At 49.5% G+C, this 22807-nt stretch overlaps 7 protein-coding genes across 7 annotated transcripts; 5 read left to right on the top strand and 2 right to left on the bottom strand. All coding sequences in view use genetic code 12, as the record gives it.

Annotated features, from left to right (window-relative positions):
• Positions 1–1684: 1684 nt before the first annotated feature.
• On the top strand, positions 1685–3607 carry FOB63_004186 (TFIIH/NER complex subunit; the record flags this gene model as incomplete). Its single annotated transcript, XM_002614975.2, has 1 exon — positions 1685–3607. One exon carries the CDS (start codon positions 1685–1687, stop codon positions 3605–3607), a length of 1923 nt encoding a protein of 640 aa, XP_002615021.2.
• A 103-nt stretch (positions 3608–3710) lies between these two features.
• Positions 3711–4607, top strand: RPF1 (rRNA-binding ribosome biosynthesis protein; the record flags this gene model as incomplete). The annotated part of the gene is made up of 1 exon (XM_002614976.2): positions 3711–4607. One exon carries the CDS (start codon positions 3711–3713, stop codon positions 4605–4607), a length of 897 nt encoding a protein of 298 aa, XP_002615022.1.
• Positions 4608–6266: 1659 nt separating this feature from the next.
• On the top strand, positions 6267–9950 carry MSN5 (karyopherin; the record flags this gene model as incomplete). Its single annotated transcript, XM_002614977.2, has 1 exon — positions 6267–9950. One exon carries the CDS (start codon positions 6267–6269, stop codon positions 9948–9950), a length of 3684 nt encoding a protein of 1227 aa, XP_002615023.2.
• Positions 9951–10033: 83 nt separating this feature from the next.
• On the bottom strand, positions 10034–11059 carry FOB63_004183 (uncharacterized protein; the record flags this gene model as incomplete). Its single annotated transcript, XM_002614978.2, has 1 exon — positions 10034–11059. One exon carries the CDS (start codon positions 11057–11059, stop codon positions 10034–10036), a length of 1026 nt encoding a protein of 341 aa, XP_002615024.2.
• A 720-nt stretch (positions 11060–11779) lies between these two features.
• Positions 11780–15109, top strand: PFK26 (Pfk26p; the record flags this gene model as incomplete). Its single annotated transcript, XM_002614979.2, has 1 exon — positions 11780–15109. One exon carries the CDS (start codon positions 11780–11782, stop codon positions 15107–15109), a length of 3330 nt encoding a protein of 1109 aa, XP_002615025.2.
• A 1246-nt stretch (positions 15110–16355) lies between these two features.
• Positions 16356–19271, top strand: VAC7 (Vac7p; the record flags this gene model as incomplete). Its single annotated transcript, XM_002614980.2, has 1 exon — positions 16356–19271. One exon carries the CDS (start codon positions 16356–16358, stop codon positions 19269–19271), a length of 2916 nt encoding a protein of 971 aa, XP_002615026.2.
• Positions 19272–19597: 326 nt separating this feature from the next.
• Positions 19598–21265, bottom strand: FOB63_004180 (uncharacterized protein; the record flags this gene model as incomplete). The annotated part of the gene is made up of 1 exon (XM_002614985.2): positions 19598–21265. One exon carries the CDS (start codon positions 21263–21265, stop codon positions 19598–19600), a length of 1668 nt encoding a protein of 555 aa, XP_002615031.2.
• Between the last annotated feature and the right edge of the window lie 1542 nt (positions 21266–22807).

Here is a 22807-nt window from a genome sequence, read left to right as displayed (position 1 = left end):
TTGAGTTTCATATTGAAACCTGGCACCTTCCTTTTATGGCCAATATCTGGCATCTAAATATTCTCATTCAAAATATTTTGGGTAATCGGCATTTCTATTTACAAATTATTTTATATTCAACCTTCTGTAAAGCCTGGAATAAGGACTGGATTGTCTAGACGGCTTAACTATGTGGTGCACGGATGTATGAAATGTGGTGTTTGGGTTTTTAAGTGTTTGGTGTACGGATGTTTGAGTGGTGTAAGGGTCTTTTCTCATGGAATGTACGGGTTTTTGATGGTGTATGGATGTTTTGTGGTGCACGGGTGTTGTTATGAGCGGTACGGGTGCAGTTTCTGTTTGTGTCACTTCACCAACCTTCACATTTAGTGGTACAAAAAGAATTAAATATTTGTAGCTACTTCTTTTTCCCACAAAATTGTATTTTGCCAGCTTCGGACAGGAATGTTCTAATCGGGACACTATATTGTTTGTAGACTGCAGTATACAAGCGCTTTTTCAGATGCATTTACACCCAAACTCTTTAAAGACGACCATTACTCATAGTACTAAGAAACTATTAATACTAACAAGATTCTGTATTGACACAAGTCTTATTATGACCTCTTAGGCCTCTCATACTTAAAAGTCTTAAAATCGCAATCTCTTTTGCTCGTGACACAGTCTCTGCTATATTATCTGACTTTACCGGGCTGTCGCATGGCCATTACTTCTAGGTGGTTCATGTCTTGAACACTGAGAGACTTAAACTGAAACCTCATTTCTTGCCTGATTCTAGAAAAGTTTAGGCCCTCTGACATTTGGGTGCCTGAGATAAACTGAATTGCCATGCTAACTTATACCGTCAGATTTGTTGGATTGTTAAAGACACTTCGATGAACATTCTCGTGAATTTCAAGTTAATGTCTGTTCCACTCAGACAAGGTTCAGTACCTGTACTTGCTCGATGTAAATGCTTCACTTCAATTGTATGTGCATAAAGAGGCAAACATAAGTAAGTACTCAAAGATTTGCTTTCCTCCTCATTCGGTTCTAAAGCTTTTAGCTTATGCTTTTGGTGACATATTTCCTCTTACTTCATCATTTCGAACTATTTTCGCCCTGTCAGTAATTTGGTTCAGTTAGTTGAATGTAGGTTTTGATTTGACCTATACGCTTTTGAGTTGGCCGAGTTGATACGTTCCAAATGAGGTTCGGCATTAAAAATGTTGCTGAATGAAGCAATGGCATCTAAGAGAACCTAAGCTAGTATCTCAAATATGGAACTTCGTGAGCTGAATCTAACATTGCAAGTTCCAATAACTGTGTACTCTATGAATGATCAAATAATCCCATTGAAGCGGACAAATTCAGCACCATGATACTTCTATTTTGCCATCCACTTTTATTTTCCCATGCTGTCGTTCTACCTTCTCATTCCTATCTACGCTGTCTTTCATTCCTTCTCACTGTCGTTCTCATTCCTTCTTATGACATCCGCAAGACATCCAAGAAGAACGCAAATAACACAATAACATTGAAATACATCAAGCAACAGGAAACTACAAAAAAAGAAAAAGAAAAAAAAAGAAAAAAACGAGAAACGTTTAAAAAAAAATCATAAACAAAAAATCCACACGATATCAAAAGGTCCAAACTACTCTCTTGTGTGCACACCGCAAATCATCAACTACTACTTCTTCCCATGGCATCAGTTTCCGGCGCCTGTGTCATTTCTAAAGTGTCGGGTCTTCTCCAGATCAGGGAAGACACCGTGCCGTCCAAGCTCATGTGGAAGGCCATCGACCAGGACAAGTCAATGGAGATTCCTTTGAACAAGCTTTCCAAGTTGCAAGCGTCTCCCGACTCGTCGCCCAAGATGCTTCTCAAGCTCTTCTACACGGCCGCAGGCTCGCAGGAGGTCAAGGACATCAAGCTCACGTTCAACAACCGCCAGACCATGAACGCCGTCAAGGAAACGCTCCAGACGATAGTGGCCAGGCAGAAAACGGTGATTCGAGACAGCCCAGCGCCTGCGACGGAGTCTGGCACGGCGACTCCGGCCGGCGCAAGCGAGAATCTGGCCCGGCTGACGCCGCAGCCTGGCGATCCGCTTGATTTCTCGCACCCTGGCTCACTCAGCGACGCCAGTCTTCTCAAGAACAGACATCTCCAGCAGAAGCTTTTGCTCGAAGACAAGACGCTCCGCAACATCTTCACGGAGTCGGTGATCAACTTCAAGCTCTCGCCGGCGCTCTTCTGGTCCACGCGGACGGGCCAGCTCCGCACGTATGCGCTCACCATCTCGCAGCACAGAGGACCGTACAATGTTCTTTCTTCCATCAAGCCTGTGGCCACGTCGGACAACCAGGTGAACGTGAACGTCACGCGAGACGTGATCAACGAGATCTTCACCACGTACCCGATTATTCGGCATGCTTTTGACGAGTTGGTGCCGCACAAACTCAGCGAGGGCGAGTTTTGGTCTCGTTTCTTCAACTCCAAGCTTTTCCGCCGTCTCCGTGGCGACCGCATCAACACGGCCAACACGAGGGGCGACGTGGTTATCGACAAATACTTGTATGTGGACGCTGACTTTGTGGAGGAGGAGAAAAGCCTGGCAGGCGAAAACGACGCTTCCACACACCATGTGGACCCGTTTCTAGACCTCCAGGCCAACGAGGAAGACAATCCGCAGAAGCTCGGCCTCTTGCCCGACTTCACCATGAAGTTCTCGGACGACGACAAGAACGGGCGCGAACAGCGGACGCTGGGCAGAAACGAGAACGAAATGATGATTTTGATGCGCAACATGAATACGCTCTCGAGCAAAATGATCAACATCACCTCGGAACAAGAGGCGCCGGCCGAGTCGGCGCAGCAGATGCTCGCCGAGCACGAAAAGGAGTTGGCCATTTCCGACTTGAACGACGTCGAACAGCCCCACTATGTGCCGTTGGATCTAGACATGAATTCCAGACACGCAACGGACTCGGCGAAGACGGAAAACGCCGACAGCACGCCGCTTCTGCCCGAAGAAACACGCCAGCTCTGGCTTGCGAACGTTTTCGAGCCTACAGACACCGGCATCAATCTCAGTGAAACCTACGAACGAGCAGATGCCATCGCCAAAGCCAATGCAGACGTCACGGCGTTGGTGAAACACAATTTCCGCGTGTTCAAGCTGGAGCACAACATCAAGGACCCGAGCGCCGCCTTGAACTTCCTCCGGGAAGAAGAGAAGAAAGAGCTCACGACATACAACATGACCATCACCGAGTTTCTTCTGCACTTCTGGAACTTGTTTCTCAACGGCGGCAATCCGGCGCAATTGAAGAAACTTTTCACGAATCTTCGCAACTGCCAGTCGCTACTAGATAAGCTCGAGAAGAAAATCACCGAGGAACTCTCCAACCACGACCTGGTGAAGCTGAATGAAAAACTACGGGAGAAGCTTACCAAAGACGTGGTCACGTGCCTCGCTCCCCTCAACGCCGGCCTCACGAAAGCCTGCAACGAGTACATGGAGGCGTACCGGAAAAGCGACGCCGAATCCAACAGCACTCCCGCCTCTGAGGGCAACGGCCCAGCAATAAACGAAAACGGCAAGAGACCTTTGCAAGTCTAGGTGGGAGGAAATGGTCTTGTGTGCAGTCGCGCATCATGGCATCGCGAGAAAAAACCAACCCTAATCATTCTGAACCTAACAACAATTTCTTGCATCCTTCACCATGAGCGACGGCAAGAAAACAGACGAGATTCTTAAGACCATCAAGAACAAGCAGCGGCGGCAGAAGGTGTTTGCCGCGCTCCAGGCGGAGAAGTCCAAGGAAAGACATAAGGCCCGAGCTGCGAGAGCAAAAGAGGAGAGAGAAAACCCGCAACTTAAAGCCGAGCGTCTCGCGGCCAACGTGCCGGAAACCATCGAGTCGAAGCGTGTGTACGACGAAACAATTGCCGACGAGGTGGAGGGAGAAGACGAGTTTTTCGAGCTTTTCAATCGCACTCAAAGAGACCCAAAAGTGCTTCTCACCACGAATGCTGGCGCCAAAAAGAACGCCTACGAGTTTGCAGATATCCTCATGGAGTTTGTGCCCAACGTGACGTTTGTCAAGCGCAAAAGAGAGTATCTGATGAAGGACATGGCCCAGTACTGCACCAACAGAGACTTTACCGATTTGATAGTTATCAATGAGGACAAGAAGAAAGTCAACGGGCTCACATTCATCCACTTGCCTGAGGGCCCCACTTTCTACTTCTCCGTGTCGTCTTTGGTCACCACAGAGCGCATCAAGGGCCATGGCCGTGCCACATCGCACATTCCAGAACTTATTCTCAACAACTTCAACACACGGTTGGGTAAGACGGTCGGCCGTCTTTTCCAGGCGATATTCCCTGCGCAACCCGAAATCCAGGGTCGCCAGGTGCTCACATTGCACAACCAGCGAGACTACATTTTTTTCCGAAGACACCGGTACGTTTTCCGCAATGAGGAGAAGGTAGGGTTGCAGGAGTTAGGACCACAGTTCACGTTGAAGTTGCGCCGGTTGCAAAAGGGTATCAAAGACGAGGTGGAGTGGGAGCATAGACCGGACATGGAGAGAGACAAGAGAAAGTTTTACCTCTAGTCGGCGAAGACTGGAGAAGATGCATCATGGGTTTAATATCACCAGAATATTAGGTTATCGTATGAACAGTGTAGTTGCATTGAAATGTGTTTCCTTTGAAAAGTAGGAATGGATTGGTCATTATGTTCCTTGACTCGTGAGCCGAGAGATTTCTTTTCCACGGTATGTCCCAATAATTCATCGCTTTTAGTCAGATCAGCACTATAACCTCTTTTATTTAGATAATTGGTCAAATCTACCTTTGATAACTATTCTTCTACTACTTTCTGCCTCCACCATTGATGGAGATATATATTTTATGAGCAAAATTATTAATAATAATTGACTTTAATATGTATACGGTTCGGTCAGGGAACCCGATCGGGATTTAAATTTTATAACCCTTCATCTTAAAGAAGTCTTGTCTATAAATATCATTGAGCTGCATTTGTCTAGTAGACCAATTTTCAGGTTGGATAGATTTATCTGATACTAGGCAATTCAATGTCGATCACTATATTAGAAGAAAAATATTGGAAGCACTTACTATAGTGGAATATTCGAAGTCTGTGTATCGAATTTCTGTACAATAACTAAGATTAAACAAACTACTCTAGGCAGAGTTGATTTCGTCTGAAGGCATGTTCTGACGACTGATCTGTTAAGATCTTCGTTCATCGTGTCATTCTCTTGACAGCGAAGAATCTTCACTAAGACAATCTCAATCAGACACAATCAGCAATAGTTCAGTTGATCTCAACACTGGCCCAGTAGCAATTTGGTGATTTCTAGAATGAAGACTGTCTGATTTACAATACCTATTTGGCAGGCTGTGCGTGTGATTTCATTTACAATAGTCCATCATTCTAAGCATAAGAACTAAATGTAACGGGAACTCGAATAACTAAAAGCAATGAAGACAACCATGGTAATCATACTGTGAACTCAATGATATAGTCTAAAATTTACCGATAGCAAGTGAAGTATCACTATTCAATTGAATTATATGGTTCAAGTGAAGTATCACTATTCAATTGCTATTAAGATAGTATCAAATAATGGATACTAATGAAAAACCCCAGCTCGCCTTTAACTTTTAGCCTAAATATCGTTCATACAATCTTTTCATGGAAAACATCTGACTCAGCTAGTAGTTACCAATTTTCATCTTCATCCATCTTTCTACAATAGTAGTCAAGCATTATGTTCGCGTTGGGCTTATGTGCGCAATTTCGCAAATATACGAACCAAGCCAGTCCCGACCTCCAAGTCAGATCAAGTCAAGTATCCTAATTACCTCCATTCTCCATTTCGCTCTATCCCATTTTCTTTTCTTTCTATTCTTTCTTTCTTTTCTTCTTTTCTTCTTTTCTTTTTTTTCTTTTTCGTCTCTATTCCTGGGCGGCCCTACACCCGTGCCTCCTGCCGCGCCGTTTCTAGTCATGGATCAACCCACGCCTCTGCTACTAATCTAAGCACAGTTGGCCCAATTGTGAAACCCAGCGACATTAGACGCCAGCATCTTTCCTTTTCGGGACAGCTCCATTAGTAAACGCAAGAAAAGGCGCCAGTCACGTGGACCCGCAGCCATTGCGTTTGTTTCGTCAGAAAAAGCCCATCCGCAGGTACAGCGACAACAACACCTGAAAAAGGAGAAAAAAAAAAAGAAAACACATCCTTATGGACATCAGCGGCGTCAACCAGATCCTCCAGGCGCTCGACGTGGTGCACCAGCCGCGCTCGTCCAACGAGCAGCGCCGCGAGGCCCAGATCTTCTTGGAGTCCATCAAAAGCTCCGAAGAGCTGCCCTACTGGGGCTACCAGCTCGCGTTGCCGGAAAACTACGGCGACAACTACATTGTGCGGCACTTTGGGTTGTCGCTTCTCCAGAACGCCGTGACAAAACGCTTCCACACCTTTGACCGTGCCAAGTCCGTGGCCGTGCGAGAGTGGGTGGTCAAGCTAGCGCAGAAGGTGCGGGCCGACGATCCACACTACTTGAAGGAGAAGCTAGCGTTTCTCTGGGCGTCCATCGCCAAGCGCATCTGGGGCTGCTACTTGGTCAAAGCGCCCGAAGACGACGAGACCAAAACCGTGTCCAAAGACGATTTGCTCGACGGCTGGGCATCCATGGACTCGGACTTGAGCGGCCTCTGGCACCACTCGTCGCAGACGCGTGAGTTGTGCTTGGTGATTGTGCGCACGTTGCTCGAGGACATCTACTTGCTAGACGATCCGGTGGGCAGCAAGCGAACGGCCATTCTCAACCAGCTCTGTGTGCTCATCATCACGCCGGACCTGGTGTTGGACCAGATCTACGAGCCCAACCCGAACCTTGCCTTGTGCAAACACCTGCCGGAAGGCTGGTTTGTGGTGTGGAGCAAGTTTCTTCTCGAGACCTTGTCTGCCAACGACTGTCTGTCGTCTTCGGTGCAAGTGTTTGTGCCCAAGATCTTGAGCACGTTCAAAACGTGCTTGCACTGGATTCAGCCCAGCGTGTTGCGCCACGAAAACATCATGAACACCTTGGTCAACATTCTCACTTTGCCCGACATAAAGTTGAAGACTTTGGCCGTCGACTGTTTGCACATTTTGTTCACGCGCTCCTACACCGATTACAAGGACTTTGAGTTTTTCATCGGCAGCATCTACACCTCCGAGGGCATCAAGAAGCTCTCGCAGTTCTACCTGTCTCTAGAAGTGGACTGTGACGATATCGACGAGCAGGTGTATGCGTTGCTCAAGAAAACGGTCGAGATGATTGTTTCCTTGAGCGAGTACCTCAACATTCTGTTGCCCGTCAAGAGCCGAATAGACTGGGAAAAGGCCGACGTCGACATGTACCTAAATCTTGTGCTTACAACCACCAACCACCCGAGCCTTATCATTTCGGGCTTGTCGTTGCAGATGTGGGTGACCACGCTCCGTTTCGACGAGCTCAGCGCAAAAGAGCCCGTGGACAGGATCCTAATCGACCTTTTGGAGGTCGCCGCAAACAGATTGATCAACTACACCACCATCGGCGAAGACAATGTGCTGAAAAAGTTTTTGGAAGTCGATTTCGACTCGCCCATGGACTCGGCGTCGTTCTTATCCAACTACAGAAAATTCAACGAGGACATTGTCCGCATCACCACATGCAAAAAGCCCGAGGAAGGACTCAAGTGGCTTGAAGCTCGCCTCGAGGCGTTTTTCAGCTCGTCTCTTGGTACTGATTGTATCACCGACCTGCGGCTCGACGAAAAATCGGACGCTTTCAACTACGGCACGTCTCAATTCAACATCATTGAAAATTGCATCCGCGGAGTGTCCAGATGGCGCATCTGGTATCAGGGAGAGGATTTCGACGTGAAGAACGCCCGGCTCAATGGCCTTGTGGAAGACTTGGGCGAGCGCTTGCTTGCAATGCAGTTGGCGTCGCCTCTTTTAATTCGCAAGCAAGTGCAGACCATGGTGCAGTTTGCGCCGCTCCTCAAAGAGGTGAGTCCGCTCATGTTCAAAGTTTTGGAGAAAATACTTACGACGGCCACTTTCGAGTACCCACCTAATATTTCCGACGAGGAGCGAGAAATCATTCGAGACTTGCGCACAAGCTGCGGAACCGAGTTGAACCGCCTCGCCTATATCATGCCCGAGTCGCTCCGCAAGATTTTCGGCGAGTTGGAAAATGTCATATCCAACATCTTGGCCTCCAACAAAGTGAGCAACCACGAAAATGTCGCCTTCAAGTCCTTTCTCTTGGTGATTGCATCTCGGTCGTCGATCGACAACAAGGAAGATCTTTTCGCCAAAATCGTCGATCCGGAGTTGATGGCGTGGTCTGCGCCGGAAACGGAGAAGGGCTTGATGGACTTGCATTGGTTTTTGGAACGTATGGGCATAGTGGAGATTGCGCAGTACTTTCAGAAAAGAAACATCACAGCCACCACCAATCTATTAGAGGCGCAAATGGACGACGAAGGCCGTGAGTTGAAAAACAAATTGAAGGACCGCTGGTCGTCCATCTTCCCAATCCGTGAGACAAGAATCTTTGTCCAGTACAGTATCGAAAAACTTGCACATGACTCGCCAGAGTACTTGAACTTGTTGCGCTTGTGGAAACCAAGAGTAAGACCCATCATCCCTCATGTTCTTCAGCTTCTTGCCCAGATCCAGGCGTACCATAATCCAGACAATTGCCGAGATTTGCCCGAGGCTGTCCAATCTTTCTTGCGTTATAGTCGTATGGAGCGGTTCTGGCAGCAAGGTGTTTCGATTCAGAGCAAAGAGACGTTTATTGAGGAAAGTGTCAAGGCTGCGCTCACGCTTCGAGATTTTGCCGACAGCGTGGGCCATTTGATCAGATACACACGAGAGTACGCTTTTCTTACCATCGGGTCGCTTTCTCAACTTGAAGACACCCTTTACGAGATTCCCAACATTGCCACGTCGCTCTGGAACGCCTTGGCAGGAGACACTGTCGGCGTCACTTTGCACAGCTGGAAGCACATGATCAACAGCTGTCTCCGCAGTGTGGTGAAGAACTGTCCAGTCAAGTTTGTGGATATTTTCATGGCGGAGCTTTTGCCCAAGGCTCTCTACGACATCGACAAGCTCATTGTCGAGCGCTGGGATAAAGTGTACTTGACAGGCCTCCAGTTGCAAGGAAATGAAGACGACGCCACGCTCAGCGAAGAGATGATGGAGGAGCATATGCTCCGGCAACTCACAGCAACAGTGGTGCGTTTTCTCATTGACATTGTTCCGCAATTCAACGCCAAAAACACCACCGACACCCAGTTTGCCTGCAAGCGTCTTGTGTCGACCAACAAGGAAGTGATGGGCGCCTTCTTGCAGATCTGCTGCCACATCATCGGCTTGAAGGACACAAAGTGCTCGTTCAACACGATTCTTGTGGTGCGCAACCTCATTCCTGGCATCTGTCTCAAGGACGACGACGTGGACAAGTACTTGTGCGATCTGTTCATGAAAGTGTTGTTGAAGGTGGCCATGGACGACTATTTCGTCGAGACACACTCGGAAACAGCCACTCTCCTCACGACCTTGTACTGCTCCTTGCGTTCCAAGAACGACTATCCTGCCCGTGTGCTCATGGAAAACTTGCCCAACATCACATCGCAACACGTGAGCAACTTTGAAACGCTTCTTGTCGGATCCAGGTCCTTGCGGCACCAGCGTTCGGCGCTTTTGGAGTTGATCCGCATTGCAAAGACCAACGAAGAGTCGACGGACGACGAGGAAATCAAGTTGCGCAAGAAGCAGCTCGAGGCGGCTGCACGCAAGAAGAAAACACTTGGGAAAGACCTCATGAACGATCCATTCACGGAAAATGGCGCCTTGAACAATCTTTTTGGTGACGAGTAAGTGGCACCGACCGGAAAAGCCGCAACCTCAATGCCAAAGCGTTCTCGGATATACCATGCGAAACGTCTATTCTCTAGAAACATCTATTTTCTGTGGAGACGCACAATGTCACGCTTCAAGTGTCCCATGTGGCCTATGGTGTCGACCTTCATGGTGTCCGGTTTGCATGCCTCAAGACGATCCACAAACTCTCTGATAGACCCACCGACACCAAAATAATAGTGCTTGGCAGCGACCAATGCAAGATACCTTTCCTTGTCTTTGAGGAGCTGGAGCAACGTGTCTAGAACAATAGGCAACGTGTCCAAGGAATATATGGTTTCCGAGCTGAGAATAACATCGGGACCAAAACCGGCTGCCAATGTAACGAAGTCAGGGCCCCAAGAACCAGATATAAACGAAATTTCAATGTTGCGTGCGTTCAACTGAGCTGAAAACTCTTCAAGCAATGCAGGCGTAAGAAGCAACTCGTCATTTCTCAACGGAATATCAGGAACCATGTATTCGGCCAACTTTTCCGGCGCCAACGTCGACGCCCAGTGAATAATCAAGTTGGGCACGCATACAAGACGTAATACCTCGTAATTAAAATCAGACAAGACCAATTTCACGTTGCGCATAGCCGTTTCCTTTGTGAATAACATCATTAGCAAGTAGCATGTAGGCAACGCTGTTCCAGCTCCAAGTTCAAGAAAAGACGAGAACTTGCGGATGTCGCCAGCAGTCCCGAGTCTCTCGAGCTCATCGACCAAGTCGTACGAGCATTCCCACAGCTTGAAGCCACCTTCATAAACATTTTTTCGAAGGTCTACGTCATTTTCGGCCCCAGCAGTGCCCAACAAGATCTGATGCACTTCACCTTCATCCTCCTCCGACATGACTTGGTGCTTGATATCAAAGAGCTCGCGCCGATACACGATGTTACCATTCGGGGTGGTGTAGTTGTCGAAAGTTAGACGCACATCGTGCAAAGTGGAGGTAATATCTGACAAGGAATGCAATTTTGGCGGTGAAACGACGGCAGCAGTTTGCAGAGTGGAAGGAGCCTCCTTTGTAGGAAGCGGATCCGAGTCGAAATCGTCGCCCGAGAAGCCAAAAGCGAAAGACATGGCGATGGATTATGGTAGAGATGAGATGAAGTAGATGGGCGAGAAACGTGACCGCGCACGTGAGCCGTCCATGCCATCAACATTGATGAGTACGATAGAGCAAGAGCACAAAGACATGGGTGTAATACAGTGCACCGTAGATTTGTGTTCCACTAGATTGGAAGTTTGAAAATTTCCAATGAGTCGATGGCCAGAGCGTCGAAAGCTTATTGGAACGGAAACGTCGGTGGAAAAATACGTCACGTGCTGCATCATAATCCGTTTCTATGCGGGGGTCCACACGTGATGATATTCACCAGAGGAATTCTCAATGAGCGAACGTTCCGGCGCCAGAAACGAGCCGCCAAATTTTTCAGGAAGTCCGACTTTGCAGAATTGACAAAACAATCGGGCTACGCCACAAGTCCGAAGCATGAAAGCAAGCACCACGGCTGCGGAGGTACGTGTGTGGCATGTCAAGTAGTTGCGCAGTGATTTGGGGGACTGTCTGCAGGATCGGCCACTACCGCACCACCGAGACACGAAATTCGCAGGCCGGGCATGATCCCTCTTCTTCCCAGTGGCGGAACAAACAACACCGGGTCCGACATTGGAAGACCAGACCCACCAATCGCATAGACATTCCTACTCAGGAGACCCAGACATCTCGACAGACGTTGGAACCCGTACCTCCGTTCTCCAATTGAGGCAACACCATCCCACCGCAGCATCGGCGCAAACATGGATTCTAACCGCCCAAGGGCAAATTCGGTTTCAAACGCAGTGTTGGCACGAAGGAAAGTGCCGCGGCACGTGACGTTCACAGAAATGCTGCAACTGAACCTGGCGGCTAGCGCTGATCCCGAATGGAACGATTTGGATGTGGCGCCCAGAGAGGAAGAAGAAGAAGGAGAGAGCGGGGCAAATGGAAGCGGCAGGGCGAAAGCGCTGCAAAAAGACGGGGCGAGGAACAAGGAGTGGCTGCCAAAGGAGAAATTGCCACAGGGGCGGTGGCTGCCAAAAGACGGGTGGCTGCCAAAGGATCGGTGGCTGCCAAAGGATCGGCGGCTGCCGAGTCTGCAGCCTGCGGGCGGGCTGCTGCGCCTGACGTTGCACGCTGGCTCGCTGCGGCCGCTGGCAGTGCACACTGTGGGCGGGCTGCGCCTGACGCCGCTGTTGCCACGCATGCTGCCGCTCGTGCGCTTCCGCTCGCACCCGCACGGGCTTGCCATGGGCGAGTCGCCGCTGCTTGACGGCGTACTTCTGCGGCGCAAGAACAGCGCAGCACAGCTCCCCGCCTTCAACAAGCGGCCCTTGACCGACACGCCTGTGGTGTCGGGCATGGCGTCGCCCATCACGCGCGAGCAGTCGTCCGACGAGGAGAATGACGAGTCGGTGCGCAAGAACATTTCGCATCTCAGCTTGGCCGACTTGAACGCCGTGTCGGCTGCCGTGCGCGCCAAAAGCGTGCGCTTCGAGAAGGAAATGGACGCTCAGGACGACCCTGGCTACGACTACACGAATGACAATGAACACGACCACGGATACGGACACGGAAAATACAAAAATGGATACGAAATCAGGCCCCGCCGGCGGCACCACCACAAAAGGGAAAGAAGCAGCGACGACCTCGACGATATCGACGTTGACTCTGACGCCGACTCGAACACCGACGCAGATGTTGATACCGACGCCGCCACAGATGATGACACAGAGGTCGAGCAGGACCCTGTCTCCAGTGTGTCTGGCGCGCCACGCTTGGCTGCGATTGCAGATGAGCGCGAGTCCATTTCGCCTACAAACACTGCAAAGGTAACGGCCGTGGAGCCGCAGGAGAAACCGTCCTTTGCTGTGTCGCCTGCTGAGCAGGAGCAGGTTCAGTCCTTCCGGCGTGCGGTTGAGCCGCGCGAGAAGCAGATTGACCGCGCCTTGGAACACGAGATCGAGCGAGAGCGCAAGGAATCTGTCAAGGAGATTGAGCGGAGAAAGAGCGCTGCCGGTGAGGAAATCTCGACAGAAAAGGCTGGTGCACCTGAAGCAGGCTTGGGATCTGCGAAGGATGCAGAAGAAGTAGAGTCTTCGGCAGAGGCTGCACCTCTACATCAAATCAAGCGCGATCTTCTTCAGGAAGTTCCGCCTGAACTCCAGCAACAGTTTCAGAAAACACCCCTGTTCGAGAAGCTTAAAGACATGTTACTCCTGCGGCCTTTTGCTCGCCTGCAAAAAGCATACACACTCAACATTGCCGGCCAAACATCGCTGAAAACCTCTCCTGATGGCCGTATCGCATCGGTTGACGTTGGTTCTAAATTGGTGATTGTCATGGTAGGTCTCCCAGCGCGTGGAAAATCGTACATCACGAACAAACTAACACGTTACTTGAACTGGCTCCAGCATGATTGCCGCGTCTTTAATGTTGGAAACACGCGGAGAATGGATAAAACCAACGTATTAGGGCCAGCTTCAAGACCTTTACCTGACACTGCCACACCACTGCCCCACTCAGGTCGCTCGCCTGCTCTAAATGCGTTGTCTCCTGCCCAAAAAGCATCGCCAGTAGAGCCGCTTTCACCTACATCGCATTCGGCTAATTTTTTCAATCCTGAGAACAAGGAGCTGACTGAAATTCGTGAAAAGTGGGCCATGGACACCTTAGATGCATTGCTCAATTGGGTCATTGATGGGCCTGGATCAGTGGGTATTTTGGATGCAACGAACTCCACTAAAAAACGGCGTCTTAAAGTGCTCAAGCGGATTCAGGAGCGGTCCAATGGTGAGTTGAAGGTATTGTTTTTGGAGAGCATTTGCTCAGATCCAGCCATTCTTGATACCAACATCCGTCTTAAGCTTTCGGGTCCTGACTATAAGGACATGGATCCTGAGTTGGCTTTGAAGGACTTCATTGGCCGTTTGCATAACTATGAACGTGCATACGAAACTATCGATGAGTCCGAGGAACATATACTCGGATTCCAGTATGTGAAAATGATTGATGTGGGGAAAAAGGTGGTGAGTTACAACATTCAAGGTTTCCTAGCATCACAAACAATCTATTTTCTTTTGAACTTCAATCTATGCGAGCGCCAGATATGGCTTACTCGTCATGGTGAGAGTGTGGATAATCTTAGCGGACGTATTGGCGGTGACAGTCCATTGACCAAGCGTGGTCAGCACTTTGCCAAGACTTTGACACGGTTCTTGAACTACCAACGTCGCGAGTTCAGGCGGAAACAATTGGAAAGCTTTTCTTCCCGTCTCGAATTGCGCTACAATGAACTTCTGGACAAAGCCACTGGCAAGACGACTGTTCTGGAACGGCCAGCAATGCAAATCCCAACAGAAACAAGTTTCTGTGTTTGGACATCTATGTTGTTACGTGCTGTGGAGACAGGCAATTACTTCAATGAGCAAGAGTATAATATCAAGGCTATGCGCATGCTTAACGAATTGGGAGGAGGTAAGTTTGAAGGTATGACTTATGATGAAATTCGTCGCAAGCACCCTAAGGAGTTTGAGAGCCGTCTCAGAAATAAGCTTACTTACCGATACCCTGGTGTTGGAGGTGAATCTTATCTTGATGTTATGGTGCGTTTACGCCCATTGATCAATGAGATCGAGCGGACAACCGACCATTTGCTCATTGTATCACATCGTGTGGTGTTGCGTGTGTTATTAGCATACTTTTTGAACTTGGGCAAATCTGCGATCGTTGACTTGGATGTGCCTTTGCACACATTGTACTGCTTGGAACTGAAACCGTATGGCACAGAGTATGCTATGTACGAGTACGACGAAGCTGCAGACTGGTTCAAAAAGGTAGAGCCAGAGCATCAGAAGAACGTGCGTGAGGTGGGAGTGAATTTCCGTGAGCGCAAGTACTCTGTCGTTCCTACTGCACCACCAACTTCGCATCGGTCGAAGGAAGAGACGAACCGTTCCAAAGACGAAAAGGCACTCTCCAATTTCAGTTTGAGACAAAGCCTTGCGGCAGCCGATCCTGATCAAGAGAAGAGAGCGAATTTGCTGAGCTCGCGCAAACTTGCGGACTTGAGCAAGATGCGCAAGCCGTAGTGTGATGTGTATAGAATTACCAGCTGGGCTGTGATGTGGTATTCTATGGAAAGCTGAAGACGGCATCATGCCGGTGAAGTTTTCGCCAAAGATGGCCATTTTTGATAGCTGACAAAACTTGTCTAATAGACGTTTTCGGATATGTTATGACAAGTAGTTGACTCAGTTGGCGGAGACAAAGTCATGGACACATACTAACTACTTTAGCTCAGATGTGATACTGGAGAAGCATTAGTGAGACGTGTGTGACAGAATCCACGTAGGTGTGAAAAACTCAGATGGAAGAGATTCTATGACCTCAGTACCTTTAGGACGTAAATGCGATATATTTACAAGTCAAAACGAAGAAAAACCGAACAATTGAACCCAAGTTCTTTTCTATGGATAAATCAAATCGAAGTCTACAGGTTATAAAAGTGGAGATCGCGAAATCATCAAAGCAAGGTTAGCCCTGCAGCCGCGCCGGTATGATGCGCCTTGGCTAAATGTGACAGCGAGGATACGAAGTCTAATGGAATGGAGGCAGACAAGTTGATAAGTCTTTATTTTCGGCTAAACCGATTGGTTCTCGAAGACTATGAAAGGCATCCCGAAGCCGACTGTTAAAGATATTCTTGAAGGCATTCTTGAAGGCATTTTTGAACCAATATTCTTCAAGGTGCAATCTTCAAGGCAATTTTCTCTTTGAAGCTGTTTTTCTTTTTTTTTTTTTTCTTTTTCTTTTCACGTTTTCCGGCCCCTTTAGAGTAGCATCAAAAGCAGAAAACCCAGGAAGATATCGGCAGGGATGTTTTACAGGCATATCAGCCACCTGATTCTTGGACTCTTGCTACCCCAATAAAGGGGAGGTACGGGTGTACATACAACCCCACTACTGATTCTTCGGCTTCTACGACACGAAGTAAGTGGGGGCTGGAAGCGATCGTCGGAGTCGAATGCAATCCCAAAGTGCCCGCTTACGGTCTTGGCCAAATCGGCTAGTCGTTTTCATGTTTTTAGGGTTGTTTCCGGCGAATTGACGGACCGGCAGCCTGCGAAGCAGCGAACCAGGAACTGGCGAGCCGGCGAGCCGTACGGGCCGTGGAATTCCGTCTTATGGCAACTAAACTGATATATAGCTACTTGAGTAAAGGGGAAATGTATGTTGGAGTGGGGCTGGTGGCAGCTTAGACCCGTACACCACGCAAACCCCATGTCTCACACTAGCAACATGAGGCATTGCTCTTTTCTTTCTGGGGCGTAAACCATGAACCTGCGGAATATCCCGAAAAAGCAGGAAATGTCGCCGGAGCCGCAGCATAATCTGGCCGGGACAGAAACACCCAACGGTGGTGAGACGGGGAAAGCGCAAAACCAGACGTCAAAAGCGCAAAACCACAGACGCGAAACGAATGGAGAAACAGAAGGAAAGGAAGAAAAGGAAGTGAAGAGAGAAGAAGGAAAGGAAGGAGCAGAAGGAAAGCGAGAAGAAGAACAAGGTAAGGGCGAAGTGAACAGAGAAGACAGAAAGGAAGACAGAAAGGAAGAAAGAAAGGAAGACAGAAAAGATAGACAGCCCGAGGAAACGAAAACTAGTAACAAAGAAGGCCGACTCAAAGAGCCCGAGAGCCGAAGAGAAGAAAAGCGAGCGCGAGATAAGGAGGGCGAGAAGCCCAAGACGGAGGCCGAGAAGCCCAAGACAGAGGCCGAGAAAGACGAGGTGCGGCTGGAAAACGATGCCCGGCCCGACGTGGCGGCAGACTTGCGGGAAATGTTCCCCGAGCCGCGGACCGCAGGCCCCAGCGGCATCGACAAGCAGCTTTTGTCGAAGCTCAACCGGTCGCTCAAGGAAAAACAGCGGAGCGGCAAAGAGAACCCGAAAACGCCCACGACCATCCAGGACCTCGTGGCCAAGCCGCTGGCGCCCAACGGCACGCTGCACAACGAAACGCCGCTTCTGTCGGAGAACGGCGAGGACGGCGAAGACTCGCGGCCAGAAACAGACATCCGCCCCAAGCCTCGTGGAAGACGTGTGGCCAAACAAAGCTCGACGCGGACGGACTTCTTTGCCGCCAAGTTGGCCAGCGCCGTGGACGACGTGGCGCTGTCCGACAGCGACGAGACGTTTGTGTATGAGAGCACGGACTTTGGGCGGGACGGCGACACAGAAAACATCAACCACGTGCCGCATCTGGTGCAGCTAGTGCACGATACCATATCTGTGGGCAGCGTGACGCCGATGGAGTCTGGCGCCAACAGCCCGCGCGAAGACAGCTTTCGAGAGCGGCGGCCGGAAATGCACAAGGAGCCCACGCGAGACTCGATCCGGGTCAAGGCGAGGCGGGACGAGCGCGAGAAGGAAAGAGAAAAAGACAAGGACCGGGAGAGAGAAAGGGACAAGGACCGGGAGACGGACAGAGATGCGAGGGAAGCGAGAGATGGTTCGAGAGAAGCCAAGGATGCGAGGGACGGAGAGTCTGGCGAGGGCAGAGAAGGCGACGAGGCGAAAGACAGAGACACCAAAGAACGGGACGCAAACCCAAAGGACAGGGACGACTCGGACAGCTCGCGGACACGCGAATCCAAACTGCGGGACCAGACCGTCTCGCGAGACGTGGCCAGAGACAGCCTTCGGGCCGAGTCTGTGCATCTGCAGCTGTCCAAGTGGAACCTTCGCAATACGTTTGGCGCCGGAACGCCAACGCGAGACTTTGCCAATCCGTTCTTCGAGGCGCCGCGGGCCCGCAAAAGCTCGGCCAACTCGCTCTACAGCGACGACAAGCCGCGGTCTCCCGAGTTGCGGGCCATGTACGGCGGGCCGCATGTTACTGGGGCGGCTGGGCCTGTTTCGGGCGGCGTTTCTGGCGGCGTTACGGGAGTTTCTGCTTCTGGCGGAGTTTCTGCTTCTGGCGGCGTTTCGGGCGTTTCTGGCATGTCTGGCTCACATAGCGGCATTGTCGTTCCAGGCCCCGAGGCGGCGCTGGTTGGCCTGGCGTACTTGTTTGACGATCTGAGCGAGTCGATCCAATCGGAAACTCTGGAGTTGGAAGAAGAAAAGAAAACGAAAAATAGCAAAACACCGTCGCTGTCGAAGCTTCGTTCCACCACTTCCAAGCTCTTTGACAAGACGGGCACACAGCCGCGTCGCTACTCGACCATCCCTGACGATATCGACATTGAAGATTTCGACGACGAGCTTATTTACTACGACAACAATAACATCCGGTTCCCGCACTATGGTCAACCTGGTTCTAGCACAAACGATACAGCGTCGTTGCTTGGAAATGCCAAGATCCCGCACTATCGCCTGTTGAATTTCAACGGCCGCCGGCTTCCGAGCTACCCTAAGAAAAAACGTTACTTGTCGGCTGGTTATCCGACATCGACGTTGAAAAAAACAGTGTTTCCAAACGAGCACAGCCTCTACTATGACTTGGATGAATACGACGAAGAGGCTGCAGACAAATCGCCTGTTCGTGCTCCTCAGTTAGCACCACTTAATAATTTGTCACTCCCTCACAAAGTTTCGCAAACCAGTCTACGCCGTGGCAGACTTGGGTGTCTTCGAAGCTTTATTTATACGCTTGTGAGTTTTGTGTGCATCCTTTCAATTGGATTTTTCATGGGCTTTTTGCTTGCGTCGACAAAAGACCTCTCCAACATTTCTGTGGTGAGCATTGAAAATGCGCTCGTGAGCCAGGATGAGTTGGTGTTCAGCATTGTGGTTGAGGCGCTCAATCCAGGATGGTTTTCGGTGTCAATAAATGATCTTGAGCTTGACGTCTTTGCCAAAAGCGGATACCTTGGCGATGCCAGCGACTTTGGTGTTGAAACCGTGCTTTTAGGGAGCGTGTACAATTTCGAGTCTGAAATCACGTTCAAAGGAAGTTTCCTTTCCCGGGAGCTTGTGCAGCAAACCGGAGAGATCAAACTAGTCGCTCCTGGAAGGAATCTCACAAGTATGGTGGTAGCAGAAACCAAACCTCCTCATCATCTTCCAGGCGAGGGAGATGCGCCGGATAATTCAGAGAAATGGAACATAATATCCAAACATCCGTTTGATTTGATTCTCCGTGGTGTGTTGAAGTATAATCTTCCCATGACTCTGAGTGTGAAGTCTGCGGTGGTGAACAAAGTGGGATACATTGATCCATCTTTTCCTAACATTTCAAGAGAGGAGTAAGGAAATGTATTGTGGAGAAAATTGAAAGCAATTTGTCGGATGAACCTCATCATGGATTGAGTTGTGTATTACACTGAGACTTTGCTTTCTTGTCTCTTTCAATTCACTGATTCCTAATCTAACCACGCTAATTATCCGGAGATTGTCACTAGTTTAGTCTCCTCAAAATCACGTAATGGATTGTGTTAAGCACGGGTTCTGAGTCTGTCAGTTGGCTGAAACCCCATAGCCACTGCAACTAAAAGTATGACCATCTCCAGACATAGAATCACCTTGTCGAATATAGCGCTCTATTGGATGTTAGATTCGTCAATTTATTTATTAACTTACTTTGCCCTTTCTTGTGGTATTCTATAATCACGGAGGCGATCTCTGAGCTCGTCACATTCTTTTCCCTCTCGCGGCTCGAGTCTGACCCGAAACTCCTTCGGCTCGAAAGATGTGCCTGTTGGACACAGGTTACCCTCGAACGGATCCAAGCACATTTTGAAGCGGTTGTCTTGAGGCGGCTTGATGCGGAACAAGAGAACCACGCGGCACAATAAAGTGTGCAATTCTTTCAAAGCCAAATGACTTCCGGCGCACTTTCGAGAGCCTGCTCCGAAGGAAAAATGGTTGGGCGTGATCAAGTTTCCATTAGGATCAAGCCAACGGTCTGGAGAGAACTCGAATGGGCTCTCAAAGGCTGCCGGATCATGGTTTGCCGCATAGTTGTTCATGACAACGATGGTGTTGGCTGGAATGTATAAGCCACGAAAACGGACGGGTTTTGTTGTTTGTCTTGGAAGACCCAAAGGCAAAACAGAGAAAAAGCGCAACGCCTCATGGAGAAGGGCCATTGCATAACCGCATGTGCCATAAGTAGCAGCGTCCCACGCTGTTGCAAGGCTGCCGTTGCTCTGAAGCATTAATTCTTTCCATAGTCGCTCTTGCATGTCCTGGCCATAGTCGTGAGAAAAGTGGCCCATGAGATGGTCGAAAGTCAACGCCGAATTGTCTAGACCAGCACTGACCATGGTTAGGCAAATACTCTGGAGCTCGCTTTCCGAAAGCGTCATGGGAGAAGCCTTGGCTCGGAGGATGTTTGCAAGCATACTTTGATTGGCAAGAAACAGCCCGCCGTGCAACTGGACGAGTAAACTCTGGTATAGGCTGTGCATGTATGCGTCTCTTTGCTGGCGCCATTTTGCTGCTCTGGCGTCGAACATGCACCGAAGTGGAAAAGACTGGAGGCCCGGAATATAGTCCTGGTAGTTGGCCACAAGCGAGCGCATGCGGATGATTTTGTTTTCTGTGGCGATGATGGTGTTGGCAAGGGAAGCGTCGCGGCCATGGCAGTCTAAGACGATTCCATACGTGAGACGGATCGCTGCCGACAAGACAAAGTATTGAGTTGCAAGCAAAAGCGACGTTTCGGCGGGCTGGGACAAAAGTTGGGCGATGCACTCACTAGAGCACACGTCGATGTGGGATAGGATCGGAGGAAAACCGGTTTCATGGCCACTGTCTATGGACAGCAGTTTCGGGACAGAAGAAAGATTGGGCGATAACAATGCCCTCTGCGCATTTCCAGGAAGAGCCTTCGATTGCACCCTCAGCGCCGAAAGCTCCAGCGACAATGTTTTCTTTTTCCGCCTGTAAGACGCTCCGGCAGGCGTGCTTCCTACTGTGAGCCCGTGGACGGCCGACACGACATTGTGGAACGTGTGCAAGGTGGGACGAGAACCAAGTGCCAGCGAATGGAGAAGCCACAAGTCGTGGACGTCGGCATGGGAATTGACCACAAGCACCGGCGCGCGGCCCAAGTGGATCACAAATAAGGCGTGGCCACAGGTTTGGGCCCACAGCAAAAAGACCCTGCTGGGATTGTGCAAAACCTGGCATGCGTTGCCCACAAGAGGATAGCCTGGAACATAGAACGCACCGACAATGGGGCGGGGCGGGGAAAGAAAGAAGAGAAGCGCCACGAGAGAAAGAAGTAAGGCGAGCCACATTATCAGAGATCAGAACCAGATCAGAACGAGATCAGAACCGAATCAGAACCAGATCAGAACCAGATCAGAACCAGATCAGAACCAGATCAGAACCAGATCAGAACCAGCTCAGACTCAGATTAAGAGACTTGGATCAGAACTAGGATCAGAACTCAGATCGGGAACTTAGATTAAGAGACTCAGATCAGGAACTCGGATCAGGAACTTAGATCAAGAGAATCCAGATCAGGAAACTCGGATCAGGACACTCGGATCAAACTCAGATCAAAGGTCAGATCAAAGTCAGAGAAGGCTGAAGAGCAAGAGCAACGAGCTAGAAACAGATATCCCACTGAAGCAAACAACCGATTGATTGTTCAGACGGGCGTGATAACTAATACGTCCAGGATTCTAAATTCTGAATCCCCAAGATACCAGAGCAATACCAGAGCAATATCAGAGCAATACCAGAGCAATACTAGAGCAATACCAGAGCAATATCAGAGCAATACCAGAGCAAATCTTAAGACAAATATCAGCAAATCTTCAGGCAAATGTCAGCAAATCTTCAGGCAAATGTCAGCAAATAAATCTACCGAGCTAGCAATATGCGATTAGCAAGCCGGCGGGTACAAATCACGCCGAAGTAGCCTAGCAAGACGACAGAGCCCGGAAAAGTCACGGAAAAGTCCGACCCCAAGACCAGGTGGTGGAGAAAATAGTGCACAAAATGATGGTGCGGCGAAAACATCAAAAGCATGCGATAGCGCAATTCCCGCGGCTTTTCTTTGCGAGCGCGACATGCTATTGTGCAGCCGGATCGTACGTTGGCAACATGATGATGTAGCAGGGTTGAACTTTAGGGGCCATTGTGTAGTTTTTTTGTCTTTGATTTAAATTTTTACTTTTTTTTTTTTTAACTTTTCTTAATCGTAAAAATCAGCTGTTTTTGCCGTGACTCATGGCAGGTTAGGGAGCCCGGTGTATCTTTCTTCTTTCGTAAACGCACCCGTATTTTTCGCGGCAGCAGAGGGAAAGACTTTTTTGCAACTTCCACAGGCAAACGACATTGGGATTGGGGGCAGAAGAAAGATTGGGGGCGGGGTAAAATCTGATTTGCAGGTTGGTGGAGGCACCAGCAGGTTTGTCGCATACTTGAAATGGCGCTTCCAAACGACAAACATGTCGCAAACCAGGGCGAATTGCATGCAACAGCGGCGAAAAAATCCCGTCGCTCCCCCGCTCCATCGGAGTTTTTCCGGGATGCGCCTATCGGGCAGAAAGGCGCGTGTGCATGCGTACGCGGCCCGAATTAAACAATAGTCTCCCGACATCACACTCACATGGCCCAGTCTCTGCCCAAATGTCGTTTGGCTGCAGCGTCTCACTTCTAAACTTTTGACAGCATATCCAGCGCCGTGTAATGCGGCAAAAGTTTCTCACTTGCCAGATCAATTTAAGCGCACCTGTATGCAGGCAACATGCTTATAGCTAGCACCTCTCGCTGCTGTATATTTCTCTTCCCCCACTCTTTTTCCCGCTTCTCTTTTTCGCTCTACCTCG

Source organism: Clavispora lusitaniae, assembly GCF_014636115.1.
Source record: "Clavispora lusitaniae strain FDAARGOS_655 chromosome Unknown tig00000187_pilon, whole genome shotgun sequence".
Taxonomy (NCBI): domain Eukaryota; kingdom Fungi; phylum Ascomycota; class Pichiomycetes; order Serinales; family Metschnikowiaceae; genus Clavispora; species Clavispora lusitaniae.
Note: the sequence above shows the minus strand (reverse complement) of the source record. Positions and strands in the feature narration are given on the sequence as shown.